This window comes from Osmia bicornis, chromosome 1, assembly GCF_907164935.1.
Source record: "Osmia bicornis bicornis chromosome 1, iOsmBic2.1, whole genome shotgun sequence".
Classification (NCBI taxonomy): domain Eukaryota; kingdom Metazoa; phylum Arthropoda; class Insecta; order Hymenoptera; family Megachilidae; genus Osmia; species Osmia bicornis.
Window position 1 is genome coordinate 10,652,322 of NC_060216.1, and position 17,273 is coordinate 10,669,594.

Consider the following 17,273-nt stretch of genomic DNA (forward strand, 5'->3'; position numbering starts at 1 on the left):
TTCCTTCTCTTCCCATTTTTCCAGATTGGATTTATTTTCCTCCTCATTCCCTTTCGGAAACCTCTGATCCCTTGTACCTTGTGCGATCAACGGAAACGTTGGATTAGAAAGCAATTTCCTGTGTTCTACGCTTGAACGCTGAATAACCGAGCTACGGTATGCTTGATGTGTCTCAATCAAGAATCAACGAAGAAAGTAATTACCTGTTTGAGGTAAATGGTGTGTAAAGATGGTATTAACGCATCAGCTGTTGAAGGATATATTCTGGTGTTGCTGAGAGGAATTAAATGATGTGTATCTTGATCTGAAGACGTAGAGTGAGATTAGCGAAGGAATGGTAATTAAAGAATACTTGCTGTTTAATTAATTCATCCAAATTTTACTGGTTATAAGATCCTAATAAAAATGGATTTAAAAAATATGTCATAAACTGTATTGAGAAATAAAAAAAATTGGAAAAGGGTTCTATTTTCTTCTGTTGATAATAAATTGAAATTTTAGGCAAATATTTTGTCGATCTCCAATTTTTGTATTTATAACGATACAGATGCATTTTTCTTTGAATTGTATAAATTTTCAATTGACCCGTCGGATTTTGTTCTCCATAGCTGCAGCTGTGATAAACCATGCATTAGATTCCTGGTAACTCGATATTCCAGAAAAAAAGCTGTATCGTAAACGTTGTTCGCTGTTTAAAAAAAAGGGAAAACAGTGCATAACCGCGGGCAAAATTCGCTGGGAAAAACACGGTACCCGAGGTACACGCGTCAAAAGTCCCTTCACGTGCCAATTGATATTCAAATACTTTCATAAAATCATTGAAATGTCCGCGAACTATAAACCAAAAAATTTGTTTCCTCCAAATAAAAAACCAAATATACCTATATACCAAAAAAAGAAGGTTGCATTTTCGTATGTACCTACATTATTTTTCATGCACCTCTGACACTGAACAAAAAACAATAATCATTGAACCGCAAGGAAAGCGAGGAAAATTATGCAGTTACCAGGCTGCCGAACCAATCGCATCCAATTATACACTTCTCCCGATGATTGGGGATACATCGATCCCGATCAATGCTTTTCCCAACCCGTCAAATTTTGTATCCGCGACAATTAATTGTGCAACTGCCTCCGTTAATTGGTTGTTCGATGATACAGATGCGTTCGGCTCTTTACTCAACAAAAAGAAAATCTCCAAAATTTCGAATCTGAATTAATTATTATTCCATCCTACTCTCCTCCAAATTACATTTTTCAAAATCAGAACCCAGAATGAAAAATCTGACCTGGAACATGTTACACGAGAAGAAACAAAACGATGCATGAAACGATGCATTTCTGATTCTCTTATAGTTTGAAAATTTTCTGGAAGCCTGTTAGTGAGACATTTTCCAGGCTTTCCATTCGTTTTTCTCATTCCAGGTCCTTGCACTGCCTGGAATCTGACGATACACGAGTACAGTAAGAACGGCGATCCAGCGGGACCGAGATTGCACACATTCTGCTCGAGGGACACGCACAAAAATTTCACTCTGCCTTGGAAAACGAACACCGTGGTGGTTAGGTAAGTAGAGGTGCACCGGAAGTGCATGGAACTTCGTCTATCGACTCTCGTTAACGACAGTTTCGCGACACTTTCGACTGCGGTATTATGACACCGCTGGCTGAATTATAGGGGCGATTTATAAGACACGATCTCGCTTTGTGCGGATATCCTTCAGTTTAAAAATCGATCGACCGAAAAGAATTATCCGGGGACGATAACTGTAGTAGGAAGTTACATTTATCATTTTTGTGGTAGTATACTTTGCTAGAACGCAATGATGCAGAAGAAATTTTGAAATGTTGGGAAAGTTGGTTTTGAGAAAATGCTATTCTCCGTTTTCTGCTGATTTCATTTAAGAAGGACATAGCTGTATATTTTAGATTGAATTTAGTTTTCTAAATGATTTATCTATATCCATAGAGAAGCTGAAGGTTTTGAATACGATAGCGCTGTGTCAGTAGAATAGATCAATGTATAATCAGACGGGTGGTCAGACAAATAATCTTCCTAAGCTACTTAAACTATTCTTGAACATTCAGTTTGAAAACTTGTAAATTGAACAGTGTTTTAATAAATTAATTATAAATTTAAAATAATCTGAAATTAAATATACAAATAAAAAATAATTAAAGTATGTATGTATGTGTTCCTTTGTTATACTGAAGCTAGTTTCTATTACGATCTTTTCCAGAGTTATTACACGCTTAATATCCTATTTTATCTTATCCTTATCCTTATCCTTATTTGTATATTTTATTACCCAGCTATGGAACTTATTAAAAAGTAAATATAATTTAATTTAATTGTAGTATCGTAGTTGCAATTTTATATGAGTAATTGTATGTCTTTCATCAGTCTTCTCTGTTTGTTTCTTTGGTTTAATTCGTCTTATTCCTGGTAATCGAGGCAGAATGCTCTCACCTTCATGCAATTAGCCTGTTTCCGAACTTGTTTTTCAGTTTTTGCTGTAAGCAGATTCGTAAAACGGGTGCAAAAATTTGTTTATAGATTGCAAGCTTTAGGAAGAACTGCGCCAGAATATACAATGAAATGGAGGAGCCAATCAGTTATCGCGAACACTCACAAGAGTGGACCATCGCCAGCTCCGAACCACGTGCTCGATTCCTCGACCGGAAGTGGTCCAGGAGAGACAAGAATCCTAATTCTCTTCACGATACTCCTCGCTTACGCCGGTTGTTGAGTATACGAGCTCAACATACCGTGTCCATACACGTTCCTGTTGAATAAAAAACAAACTATAAAAATGAGCCTAAGTTTTTCGTTATGTGTGTATATACATCTGTCATTTAATTATCAATGATGCTCGTATTTCAATGATATTATTTGAATTTTCTTTAAAACCAAAAGATGAGATTCATATTATCATAAAATGTAATCATTCTAAAAATTATGAAGTCTCTTTACTGTAGTGTTTTTATCATTAATTAAGAATCATTATTGAAAAATAATTTAAAAATACTGTGATTTGTTAATAATAGTTCGTTACTGCAAAATTAAACACGAGCATCATGTGTTGATCGATAAATGAAAGAATTCCAAAACGATTTAATCGAATTTTCTAAAATATTTTTCCGAAATTCGAAATTTTAGTGCAATAAACACGGTGACAATTGACACCTCTACAGGAACGTAATCGAAAAATAATTAATGGTACGAAATCGAATTTTGGAATTCAGCAATCTAGTCGAATTATATATAACTATATATATAAAGGAAATAAGAGATATACAGATCAGAGAAAAGAGAAATATATATATATATATTATACATATATATATTGAAAATCACTTGGTGTATACCACTCGTTTTACCTGTAAGAGTCTAATAGATCATGTAAATATTATACATACATATATACATAAATTTATATGCAGAATGGAACGTCTGCAAAGAAGCAAATTGAACAAAATTCCTCTTGATCATTAAAAATATAAATCCCTTTAATAGCTTTAAAATTTCTTTAAATAAATTTACTTTAAACCGTTCTAATTAGTTTTCTATCAAATTTTAGTAGATGTCCTATAACTTTTGAGCAGGGATGCTGAAATTATACTAAAATTTGCTTCTTTATGACGTTCCTTTCTGCAGATAGAAATATACATATAACAAATGTATTAATTGAAAGGAGAAAAAACAACAGAAAAAACGCGATGCACGGATTTGAAGTAGCGAAAAACCACGCGTCACCTCTCTCACGCAAAAATGCCAAAGTAAACGTGTAAGAAATTCTATATTATAGAACCTTGTACATACGTGGTAGCACAGGTAGAATTTGTACAGAGTATCACTACGTTAAGATATTGATATTATTGTAAATTACGCGATAATCGAATATAACGTGGCGCGATTCGAGACAGATTGTATTTTAACGAACGAGCTTCGTGTGCCCAAGGCACATCTCGATTATTTGTTAACGCGTTTTTTCGGAAGTTCATCGAAGTCCATTTTTTTTCTTATTTATATCCATATCTCATCATTTATTTTCTCAAATTGCTTCGGTGGTATTAAAGATTTTCTATTGATATATTAATATTTGCATTATTATTAAAATTTCTATTATTTAAATCTATTTAATTCGTTTAGCTAATGTCATATAACTATAATTAAAATTGACACCCTAACTGTTATACATGAATTTATAAATTCAATTATCTTCTATGATAATCGATCGACTTCCGGGAACGCGATTGATTGTTAGAGTAAGCTGGAAATAAATGCTAGAATGTGAATGTTTATTATACGTATCGGATTAAAAAGGAATATTAAACTAATGACAAACAAGAGCATGATTGAATTAAAAAGAAAGATCATCAAGCGGTGTGACAAGTTTCCATCAATTTTCAGTAAGTTTTATAAAACATTCTTTGTGCAATATTAATTAAGAACAAAATGCTATATACCAAAGCCATAGTTTTAAACGTATGAAGAAGTTTTAGTTTTTTTTTTAAGAATAAAATAATATATCAGATTTAGTAATATAATATGAAAATAAAGAGATACTTAAAAAGGAGATTAAAACTTTTACATACCTCTAATATTTATGTTGTTAATTATTTTACATTCTGATTTTATCTGACAATACGGAATTTTGCAAGAGGACTTATGTGTTAATGGCTATCAAAATACGTCATTAACACTAATTTAATTATTAATATCATTATATATTTAAAAAAAAAAAATACTTTTAACCACCGATATGTTGTTCAATCTTTTTTGAATAATAGATATTAAATATTGATTACAGAACAAAATTAATTAGATGTCGAATATTTTTTCTTTTAAACAGAAAATCGATAATGATCGAACGATTGATATAAAGAATCGAAGTCTAACTGTTGACGCTAAAATAAAGATATTAAGATTTGTATAATAAAATGAACAAGTTCGAAAAGTGATGTTCAGGAGTCTCTTTTCTGCAACCTCGTCGAAACAGAGATGAAAGTCACAGTGTAATTAATCGACAGTGTACTAAAAAGGAGATGACATATTCTACAAAAAATAATGAACAATTAAAGAGACGCACATCCTTTAATAAATGTAACTAATGTCGGCCATGCAACAGAGACATGTGATTTCAGTGACTTGTGTTTTAAATCGGTGAGCGATATTTCTTGAGAAAAATTGCGCTGGTCATTTTAAATATATACCAGATGGATCAATAATTATTAGTACTTCAATTTAATTATAAAAAATTCTGAAAAATTGTTAAATAAAGATTGATAATGGTATCTATTTTTGTAAGAAATCAGTTCAATAAACCGGAAATCTTGGAGTAAAGTCTCTATTTATTATTTATTGGTGAACTCAAATTTAAAGAAAACAGAAAAATGAAGTGCAGATGGAACTGTTCGTACAACAAATAATTTTGAAAATAATTAGAGTACTGATAATTAGTGATCCAATAACTATATTGTATAAGATTATATAAAAATCGTTTTCGAATGGAGAACAAAAATAATATAATTACAACTCAATGAAGGTACACGATTATTTAGAAAAACATAAATCTATCACATTCTCACAACGATTGTAATGCGATTTGTTTCTTAAACAAATGTACCGATTTTGCACAAGACACGTCTACCTTACGATGAAAAGATACATGTTACATGTATGTACAGTATCAATCATAGTGTCCGTTCGTCTAGTGAAAAAGCACTGACCATGGAGTCCAAGTTTAACCGCAGCAAATATCATTATTCCAATTATTTAATAAAAGCGTTAAAATAATTAACATAATCATCTGATAATAGTTTTAAAATATTTATTTGCTGTGGTTAAACTTGGACTCCAAGGTCAGTGCTTTTTCAGTAGAAGAACGGACACTATGATTGATACTGTACTAGTCGCGTATACTTAAGTCACAATAAATAGTCAATTGTTTCATATAAAGTATGAATAAAGTGAAACGAAATCCATTTACCTATGTAATTTCTCACCTAAATCTTAAATCACAGAAAATATAAAATATGTCAATTACCTTACCAGAATTTTTCTTATACTATTTTACATTAACATCTATCTTTACTAAATTTATTCCAACCTTGGTTATACAGGGTGTTCGACAACAGGTGGACAAAATTTTAAGCCAAATTTGTCCGTATATTTGTGGCCAAATGCAGCAGTACCGAGAAACAGAACAGCACGTTCAGTCGTCGGTGCTGGGCGGATTGCAGGTTTCAGGGGCGTTTTACTCGAATTTTTAAACGTTAATTACCGGAAAACAAAGCTGCAAACGCTATTTCGTTATTCTTGATTTTCGTCTTATTTTGATCCCTAGAATCACCCCTTAATATGTTGTCCACCTGTTGTCGAACACCCTGTAGTTATTAAAAACCTCCAGTCTTATGTCAGTGACTACAGATGTAGAAGATTGGACATGTCTTTGTTTTCAAGGGGTCGTGATTTAGGGGGTCCCTGATACCCCGAATGCCATAATGTCGATATGCAGATGTCACTAGTGCTTCGGGGTCCCTAACATCCCACGATGATATCATGTCGATATGTAGAGAGAGCCGCCGTCGCTTCGCGTCGGATATCAGATATCAGGGTATGCAGTGAGAGTTCATGAAAAGGGATAAAATAATAAATGACTTGGAAGGGTGGTCCCCACTAGGCGCACAAATAGGAGGCCCACAAGAAAATTGGACATGCCTTTATTACTAGGACATAACAACGCCGAACTCGAGATACTGACTGATTGTGAGTGGTGGGGAATAGTCGTTGATATCGAAGTAATCTGCTGTTACCGTCAACGTGCTTTATAGACTGTTGCAGTACGAAGTGTTTCACATTTTGATACGAGGACAGAGCAGGTGGCGCTCTTTTTCATGTCACAAATTCAAGACTCTTTGGAAACAAAGGCATGTCCATAGATATAGTCTATGGGCATGTCCAATTTTATAGTCACTGGTGTATGTATGTAGGTACATACATACATACATACTTACTATCTAAGTAAGTAGTTTGCGATTGATCTATTCTACACTTTGATCTATGTATGTACATCCTAACATCGCCTATACCATCAGATGGTAAAGATTAAAGAATGATAAGATAGGTGCAAAATATAAAAAGTATGACAAAAATTAGAAAATTTATTGGAGTAATAACTTCATACAAAGAAAATACAGTAAAATTTAAACAAAAGCAGTGTTTCTAGAAAATGCTATGCGCTTCTACAATGTTAATACACGTAAGGGTACGCGCAGTCGCAAATGAAGATAGAAGATATTAGTTGCTAAAAGAAGGATGGGTCATAGTGTTGCGTAGTAGGAATGTAGTAGGAAGGAAGGTTGTTTCATTGGTAGTAGGATTTGTTTTTTAATCTTATGAAAGGAAATAGTACGATGACGAGTGACACCGGTACACGTTATTACGTGCGCTGTGCGGGAACATTGCTAGGAAATGTCAGGACTAAGTATACGATTGGTGACAATGAATTGTGATCCTAGTAGTCGTCCTCGTTTGAGAACAGAATTGTCAGGCGTTCGTTTCTTTCCTGGTCGTTTACATTGGTACTCAACATCATTTTGTCAACACGGTCAACCGTGGAATGGCAGCAGCCTTAAAAAAGAATCATTCACGTAGAAGGTTGGCCGCCCTAACGTTTCTTTCGAACATCTCTCTTGATGGCAGCCACCGCGATACCAAGTTAGCCGTTCTTTCGCGGAATGGTGTTGCTCATACTCGTACCCTCAGCGACAGTCAAGCTCATCAAGTTGATGTACGTCAAACTGACTTAAATGTTTCATCTGAAGAAGTCCTTGATGACAGCATAGAAGAGCAGTTAATACATTCATCAGTGAAGCAGACAAGTTCTCCACAGCTAGTGTCAAAGGGTGGTGAACATAATTCATTTAGTTCAAATTCTGATGGGATATTAACTCCTGCGAAAGCAGCAGTAGCTGTTTTTCTTGAACAAGAAAGAAATTATCCACAGATTTCTACTGGATTCCATAGCTCATTCAGAGAACGGTAAATGGTTGTTTGCAAATATATTATACTTTGTTTCAGTTTGTAACGTCACTGTTAAAGAATTTAGGTCTTGATTTCTTGTAATTTTATATTTTAGGTATGTTTACAGACATCAGATTCTTCATATCAAAAAGATTTGTCATTTACTTTGTTATTTTGTGTATATTAAACACTTCTGCTTCGTTATTTGTATCATAATTGTATCATAATTATTGTAACCAGCATTAGAAGTTTATATATAGCCTTTGTATGTAAAATTACTATAAGGATATAAAAAAATACAGTTAATAAATATTAATATGATATATACATTATTTTTGTAATTCTATTTGGATGTTATTCATCTAATTTAATTGGTGAATAGTATAAATAATATTGAATAACATATTGAGTATGTTATGTACTAAGCGATACATGTAATACTATAGAAAGTCAAAATATTCAATAATAAATGTCTGAAATGATTCCCACTTTTGATGGCCATAATTGCAATCATTTGTAAATACTATTTTTATTGTTTTTTGTAATTTTATATTTGAAAGAATAAGTTTATATAATGCAGAATTATATAATCATAGATGTATATTTAATTGATCTATGTACTGTTAAATAAAATGTATGCTTCTGTTTCTCAGTACTGGCACAACAGGCAGCGAATATTCGTTACCTGAGAGGAGAGTAGGTTCTTTGCAATATAAAAAGCGCATAACTCATCAAACATCCACACTTTCTGAGGATATAAAACATCAGTATAATAGTTCCAATGAGAGTATTGGTTCTTTGCGTTCTAAATCACAATCTACAAAGTCAAAAACAAAAGCATCGAGTAATACACAATCTGGTGGTACAAACAGCTGCATTATACCAGAAGTCACAAGGGAATTGCGTTTAATGCAACGCCCTGTGAATGGTTACAAATTCGGAGATGATAGACTAGTTTTGGTTTCTAATAAACATGTGCCATTTTTAGTGTTTTCTGCTCTTCCATACAATAAAGGACAAAGATCTAGTTGGTACGATAATATTTTGCAAACTAATTCATGGAAATTATGCAGAAGATTGTTTAAAATAATATGAACCTACTCTTGTCGAAAACTTTTTATTTATAGGTCTGAATTACGTAAAGATACGAGTAGAAGAAAAAACATTTCGGCACAGCGGCCACTGTCCGCAATTAATGATAACATTGATCCCTTTGGTTTATTGGGTATAGAACGAGCTAAAGACGGCCAGGTATCTATTCGTATTGGAAAGTGTAAAATAAATGAAATATAATTACTTTCACAATTATATTTAAAAAACTTCTTTTAGGAAATATCTTATGGACAATTGCTTGTTCCATCTAGGCAATTTCAAAAAGATAAAAAATCACATTTTAGCGAAAACGAGGCAATAGAACTTGTATCTAACAAGCACCCTATAGTTTCAAGGTATTTACTGTAAAATAAATATTTTTTTATACTATTAATAATATTTTATTTCAGTTACGTAAGTAGATAAATTTCATAACATTTTATTGTTTAACATTTTCGCAAATATTAATGTTATTATTACATTTCCGTAACATCTTCATTCGTTTCATTAATACATCTGTATAAAAGTGCACCAATTTTTTTTAAAATTTTTAACAGAATTTTTTGAACATATTTTTTCAGGACAAAAACTATTACATGGAATGTGGATCACTCAAAATGGTAAAAAATATAATAATTTGGTAGTAGGAAAAAGTTTTGAATTTGCGTTGTATTTAAATTTATTAAATAAATATTATGCATTGGAATTATAATACAAGATTTTTCAAACAGGTTATACAATTCGGAAATTGTAGATTTTCAAAGTTAAAATAAATCGGAAAGTTCATTTTAGCAAATTCACCATTTTATAATCTGCGGTTCTATCTCGAGAATGAAATTGCAAATTGTAAAATGATACGGCACTTTGGATTTGTTTTAATATAGAAAATGTACAGTTTTCAAATTATACAATCTTCCTTGGAATACTTTGTATATAAACTTTTCTATACTTTAATGTATAAAGTACCGAACATGGTACGCTTCTCTCGAGAAAATGGCATTACAGGAGAAGCATAAATCCTCAAAACCTTAATTTTGACGATATTTATATTAAAAGAGATTTAGAAAAAAAATAAAATTTGGTACATATATCGTCGTTCTCTTGGGACTGCCTCGGCGGAGGTGTGGGAGTCCGAGGATGGGGTTGTCCGGGAACTTCCGGGGAGAAGCTTCTGGGGTGGACCGGAAATTTGAGAATCCAGGGGGGCCTGTGGTGAGGACCATGATCCCCGGAACCCTAGAACCCCCATCTCTTTGGGGAAACATACCATGCTCGTTGCTATACATTTAATTACAAAGTCAATTTGAAACAGACGTAATTATTATTTAGGAAATAGATTTAAATATGAATAATGCACAACTGGAGTAAATGCAATATCTTTATTTAAAATCTAAATTCTTTAACGTGAAAATAGTATACAAATGATATAAGTAAGATATGTTTGGAATATTACCTATTCTCATTCATATACATACATTATCATTTGCATTTTCATTAATAGACCTTCATATGCATTATATAATGCGTGCAACTTTTATCCCTGTTAGAATTCACGTAATGTTAGAAAACTTATAATAAAGTAAATATGCTTATTACGTATAATCTTAAAGTAATTTTTTGTTACTCGGTATAATCTTCTTGTAGGTGTTTGTCCTATGATACAGCCACTCATCGGGCTCAGCATTTAACACCCGAATCTCCGCCGTTGTCCTTTAATGCGGATTCTAAAGGTATATTTGTATGATAATGAATTAGGAACAGTGCATACAGTAGTATTAATTAAGCATTTCTAAATTAGTCATGGGGGGTATTAATACAACGGTAATGTTAATTAACTTCACCTTAATTGTAGTTTATGACTGGGATGAACAGTCACTGCAATATAATCCCAATTTGTTAGATGATCCAGAACTTATCGCTGGGAAGCATAGGACATTACTTACATTTACATCATACATGGTACTTATCTTTCTAAATGAAATAGTGTAATAATTATTTAATAACTGATGATTACTGAAGCATTTCTTTATACAGGCATCAGTTATCGATTATGTCCGGCCATCTGACTTGAAAAAGGAATTGAATGATAAATTTAAAGAGAAGTTTCCACACATTCAACTCACTTTAAGCAAACTGAGAAGGTCAGTATTTACAACTATGATAATATTTATAAGTACGTGATATTATGTATAAAAAATTTAGTAATGTTACGATATTGTACGTAGTTTAAAACGAGAAATGAGAAAAATTGCAAAAATGGAATATGGTGTTGACCTTTTGACAGTAGCAATGGCTTACGTATATTTTGAGAAACTTATTCTCCGAAATGTTGTCACCAAACAGACTCGGAAATTATGTGCTGGTGCATGCTTGCTACTTGCAGCAAAATTGAATGACGTTAAGGGTGATGTTTTGAAATCACTGATCGAGGTATTTATTTAATATAAGAATTATCTTTTTTGTTAATTAAATGTTAAATGTGAAACAGTTTTGGGTTAAATAATTTTTCAATAAATTACAGAGAATTGAAAGTGTATTTAGGCTAAATCGCAAGGATTTAATCACATCCGAGTTTGCTGTTTTGGTGGCGTTAGAGTTCGGTTTACATCTTCCAACATGGGAAATATTTCCGCATTATCAAAGATTGATATATGAATCTTGACCTCCTTTTGCAATGTTTTGTTTTAGATAAATATAAAATTTTCTTTGCAAGGTCGATACTTTCAAACGCTTATGAAAGAGTATAATGCCTAAAGTGGTTTTTTTTTAATACGAGAAACGTATAAAGAAAGAAATGGATTTGAAAATGAGCAGATACGATGCAATTACGAGAAAGATCATTATTTTATAATAAAGTGAAATATATCAATAACAGTTACAAGCATTTTTATAAGTAAGGAGTGTACGAGAAAAAAAGATATCAACATTTTCTTTACATGCGACTTAAGCTCTTGTACTTATCACGATAAAATCGTTCAACAATTTGTAAATTTGTAACTGACTTTATTTTCTATAATATTTATGATAGTATTTAAAGTAATTATACAAATAGTAGCAATTGGTAAATTACATGTTATATTCGTATAAAAATATTACAGACCAGGATGGATACCTTTAACATGTTTTAGGAAATTAAATATGTTTAAGTGTTTCATTTATAGTACTTATTCAATTTTTAATTTCATTTTTATTTTTAAATGTGATTATAGAATTGCATATATATGTATATACATAGTACTTATTATAACCGATAATTCTCTTTTAACAATACAGTGACATATACAAAAGTATAGTGTTAATTATACTTAACAGCTTAGGTCATTTGAAGCAGCTGTTAAGAAAAAGCAGATATAAACATTGAAGGTAATACTGATTCTTTAAATTGTACGTAAAATAGTCGAAAAGATCACATAAAAGTGCTTTTTACAAATTCCACGAGACCTACAATTAATAAAAAATTTTTCAAAACTTTAACTTTGATGTCGGTCATAGAAATTAGAAAAAGCTTCATGTTCTGGAAACGAAATTGTATTGCGCTCGTAAAAATCATATTATCGAAAAGAAATATTTTAATATTTTAATGTCTTATTTTAAACCATTTTTAATTTAAAATAGATATTTTTATATTTTTTATAAATATTTGTTGATCGTATTAATGCTTATGAAAAATTGTAGATTATGGACAAAAATTTATAAATTTTAAGTATAAACAAAATTTATAGAGCAAAATAATTATTGATTAATTTATTTCTTTTATTGCTTAAATGGCATTTCAAATGTCTTCTTTTAATATTATTTTTGATTACTTAATAAAAATAGGAAACGTTGAACACAAATTAAATAACTGATATATATATAATTGATACGAAGTTTTTAAGTTTTTTAAATTTTAATAGAAAGTAGGAAAATATTTTAACTCTTTAATTATCATTCTAACATTCTTGGTGTAATTAAAATCTTAATTTGTTATTTTTTAAGTGTTGATTGATCCAACTATTTTCTTTTTATCTAGTCACAACAAATTTATAGTTCATCTCAGTTACTTAATTTTTCGCATTAAAAGAACAAAAATTATCATAGAATCATTGCTTGATACAAGTGTCTAAAGCACCATTTTGTTTCTTTTTCTTCCTTTTCGAACAAATTATCCAAAATGAAAAAGTTACAATCACTTTTCCAAACTGTTTATATAAATGTAGAAACGTTTCTTACAGCACTTTAAATATATCATTGTATCTACGGTTAAATGGTAAAAGGACTGAAATGTTAAGTACATGTACCTATTAATGAAAAGAACTACATATGGTGTTTAAAAAAACTAATTAAAAATGATTACAAACTCTATTACTCTATGAAAAAATAACGGAAATCATATTGTAAATTATTAGATAATTGTACAATGTATGTTAATGTCCTTAAGTATTCCTTGATATCCAAAGTAATACGCAGAATGGTGCTATATTTCTTGGCATAATTGCCGTAATCGTACTTACGTAATAGATAGTACGGATGAATTTATTGCTAAAAATTGTGTTTATATAGATTTGTTAATACTGGTTATTTCGTCTATTTTAATTGTATAGTATCGAGCAAAGTAGGCCTCTCTGTGGAAGTCTCCCTTCGTCCCATATGTTTCCTCAAACTCAGAACCCCCTATATGTATATAGGTCTGGGACTCCCCACCACTTCAATATTAATATTGTCAACATTAAGATTTTGAGGATTCCTGCTTTTCCTGTAACGACCATTTTCCATAGAGAATTGTACTTTGTTCTATATTGTACAAAAAGTACTTATAAAAAACGCACTATGAATTTTTAGTACTATCAGATACGGTTTACAGACAAAAATTTTACTGGAATCAGTTTTGAAAAATTTTATTTACAATTTATGTTTTACAAAATTGTATTACCTTCAAATAACTCAAGTACTTACATGTCTTCTAAAATTCATGTATAGAAATCGTGTTTTTATATTAATCCCAAGGCTTATGTTATTGCGTTATATTTCCAAACGAATTATAATAGAGATACACGTTTGTTTTATTATTATATAGAAAAAGTTTTAATTTAATATTCCATTTAATTTTTTTCAGTTGAATAATTTACATTGAGTTATATTTTTTTATTGTTATTAATCATTGTAATATTGATTGTAATATAAAAGAATAGCATTGAAAAGGGGAATAAGTCTCGAAGCGTATTGTTCTTTGTTTTCTACGTGTAAAAGGGATTTTATTGTATAATTTCAAATTTGTTATTTATCATAAAACTGATACAGGTTTGCACTTAAAGAAATTTTTTTTTTAGTTTACATAATATGCAGTTAAGTAATTACAACAATAATAATTATAATGTTTAACTCAAACGTGTACATATCTCAAACCTCAAAAACTTCTTGCGTGCATCCTATATTAATTAAATGATTAAATCTTTTTATCAATTATTATATGTGATAGGCAGTGTCAGCAGTATAGAGTGAGTTTCAATTACATTGTAAAGTTTCCTCTGTAACTATAAACCAAGTTAAACAACACTGTACGTTAATGTTATTATTGTTTGTTTAAGGTTTATTTGTGCAAAAAATATTAAATACGTAATAATTAGTTATAAAAATATTTTATAGTAGTTAACACGTTGAATGTCAGTAAATGATTCTATCACGAAAGTGTTTAATTACAGTCGTTCTGTATGATATTTTTCGAAATAATTTATACAAAGTTATGGCGTTTCAGGACAGATCTTAATTTTGTTTTTCTTTTCAATTTAATTGGTGAAATTGGACCTTGTAAGTAATTTTTAATTTATAATAGCATTCAACGTGTTAGTACATATGCTTTATCGATTAATTATTATCATCATGTAATCTTTGTACATTATAAGTGCGATTTGCGTTTGTATTCAGATTTTCGATCAATTTTCAATGTTTGTAAAAACGTTACCGGCAGGGATATGAATCTAAAATCTGGCTTTATACATTTCACAAAATTTTTACTATTATCAGTAACATTATATTCTAACTGTGCATGGCCACCAAACGTGTTAAAAGTAGATTGGTATCCTTGTCTGTAACGCGATAAGACAGCGAATGTGATTTACAAATACGAACCAATATTATTAGTGAAAGTACTAGTAATTAGATGATAGATGTATATAATACGTATTTACACTATAATTTCGCAGTCAAAGTAAATTAATTTTATGTTTTTCTTTTATTTCTCTTAGATTACACTTGCAATGTTTGTCAGAATTAATTTCTAGTTGGTGCCATAACAGATTAATTGTACATATTTTATTCAATCATTTATAGATGGTAGCGAAATTATGATTTAGTTCGTACTAATTCTCAAAAGTGTTCATTTTTTTTTTTTCTGTTCAAGTTGTTTTCCCCTTTTACGTTAAGCAGCTCTGATTAATATTACGGAAGAGACTTAAGGTGTTGTACAAAATAGTTCACGTTCGAACATGTGATTTTAGTCGTATTGAGTCGGTGAAGAAGTAAGATATTCAGGGTAATTCGATCAGTGATCGCCAAAGGATTGAACCGTTGATTGTATCGTTTAATATTTTTAAGTCGAATCTCTTACAATTCTTCGAAATGGGTTTAGTCTGCTATAATTGTCAACTTCCATATATATGTATATACACACACGAACACACATCAAAAATATGTACACGGTACTTACGTATATACTATGTACAGTGTATTCAGTTACAGCTGGGCATCCTTTGAGGGGATGGTAAATTTTCCATTTACCAAATTGCTCGTTAAAGTTTAGTTTTCGAATTATTAATAAAAAAACTCATAATCAGCCGTAAGAGTGTCGGCTACGAACCGACTTTGACGTCCTGCCAAGTAATTTGTTCAGGACCTCGGTCGAATTCGGTTCGTAGCCAACACTCCTGCGATTGATTGTGAGTCGGCGCGCTCTGATTACACGGTGTTTTTCATTAATTAAAAAGCTAAAATAATTCAATTACCACCTCCTTAAAAGATGCCCACCCATAGCCGAACACCCTGTACGTACACCTATGTGTTTATGTACGCGTGAACATGTAGGGTACATATATAGTTGTACATACGAGGCAGCATTAAGACTGAAAACTTCAAGGTGTTAGTTTTCAGTTTTCTCCTTTGATATATTAGTCGATAAAATGAATATATATTAGTCGTTAGAGAAATGCGAATGGATATATATATAGAAGAGAACGGACTTTGATACGACACATTTATAATGGCGATTTGATAGAAGATGAATTAAGATTCGATGAAAGGATCGATGATGAAAAAAACTATCTGCTCACAAGAGATTTATATGTAGCTACGTAAAGTAGTTATCTTCGTTATCACGTATAAAGTAGTTATCACGTTACGTGATATCGTCTTTACTGGTGTAACTATAAGATATTCGTAACTTACGTTCAGTTCGTATAGTCGCGAACGACCATCTTCAATGTGCTACTTCAGTGTGCTTTAGAAGACTTCCTGTAGCTTTTTCGAAAAACCGATGAATTTTAATTGCCTGCGAATTCAACATAGTCGTTTTTGTAATTTAACATCGTGATCGAAACTGTTCATTTGTAAATTCTTTCAGTGACTGCTTGGTAAATGAGATTCAGCTTAAACGCTTTTATTTTTCAGTTAAAATTGCAAATATCGAATGTTGAATTTATTGAAAATATTTGGTTCATATGTCGGTCGTGTATCACATACAAAACACGTTTGGCAGGCATTGAAAGAGTTCACAGAAATAAGGTTGGAGTTACATGCACTCACGTACGATAGTCTGTCAATTACAAAATATTTTTTCTTGTAATATAAAATAGTGTTTTAGCGCGTTGTGAACAGCGATCAATAGTTTGTGTACGAATCGTTTTCATACTGAACGTTTCGTTATGTTACTTGCCCCTTTATAGAAAGAAGTGGAGAAACAATGTATAAATAAAAATAAATTGTGAAATCAACCATTTGAGGTGTATATTAAAATTTCCATAAAATGAATTTTCAGAAACAAATATACAGTTGGATTTAAATTTCATTTTGCTTCAGGCATTAAATTTTAATGTTTCATAAAAATATTACATTATTACGTTTCGATTTTATCAAATTTGTCATCCTTTTATCTACAAGGATATCCGAAAGATGTTAACAA

At 31.1% G+C, this 17,273-nt stretch overlaps 2 protein-coding genes across 5 annotated transcripts in view; both read left to right on the plus strand.

The window, feature by feature from the left end:
• The window catches only part of LOC114871949, a 181,147-nt gene extending 175,401 nt beyond the window's left edge, over positions 1-5,746 (plus strand). For both annotated transcript variants that reach the window (XM_029178570.2, XM_029178568.2), the window contains 2 exons: positions 1,426-1,567; positions 2,558-5,746. In XM_029178570.2, coding sequence (XP_029034403.1) covers positions 1,426-1,567; positions 2,558-2,750 — 335 coding nt within the window. In that variant the 3' untranslated portion in view covers positions 2,751-5,746. The remainder of the gene's footprint in view (positions 1-1,425; positions 1,568-2,557) is intronic.
• Positions 5,747-7,134: 1,388 nt separating this feature from the next.
• Positions 7,135-17,090, plus strand: LOC114871948 (CDK5 and ABL1 enzyme substrate 2). 3 transcript variants are annotated; one of them, XM_029178567.2, is made up of 10 exons: positions 7,135-8,047; positions 8,683-9,060; positions 9,157-9,280; positions 9,359-9,477; positions 9,703-9,741; positions 10,766-10,851; positions 11,022-11,080; positions 11,156-11,262; positions 11,347-11,551; positions 11,643-17,090. In XM_029178567.2, exons 1-10 carry the CDS (start codon positions 7,626-7,628, stop codon positions 11,781-11,783), a joined length of 1,680 nt encoding a protein of 559 aa, XP_029034400.1. In that variant the 5' UTR covers positions 7,135-7,625; the 3' UTR covers positions 11,784-17,090. The 3 variants fall into 3 exon arrangements, with proteins under 3 accessions (XP_029034400.1, XP_029034398.1, XP_029034399.1); XM_029178565.2 differs by having other exon boundaries at positions 7,136-8,047; positions 10,974-11,080; XM_029178566.2 differs by lacking the exon at positions 9,703-9,741 and having other exon boundaries at positions 7,138-8,047; positions 10,974-11,080.
• Positions 17,091-17,273: the final 183 nt, after the last annotated feature.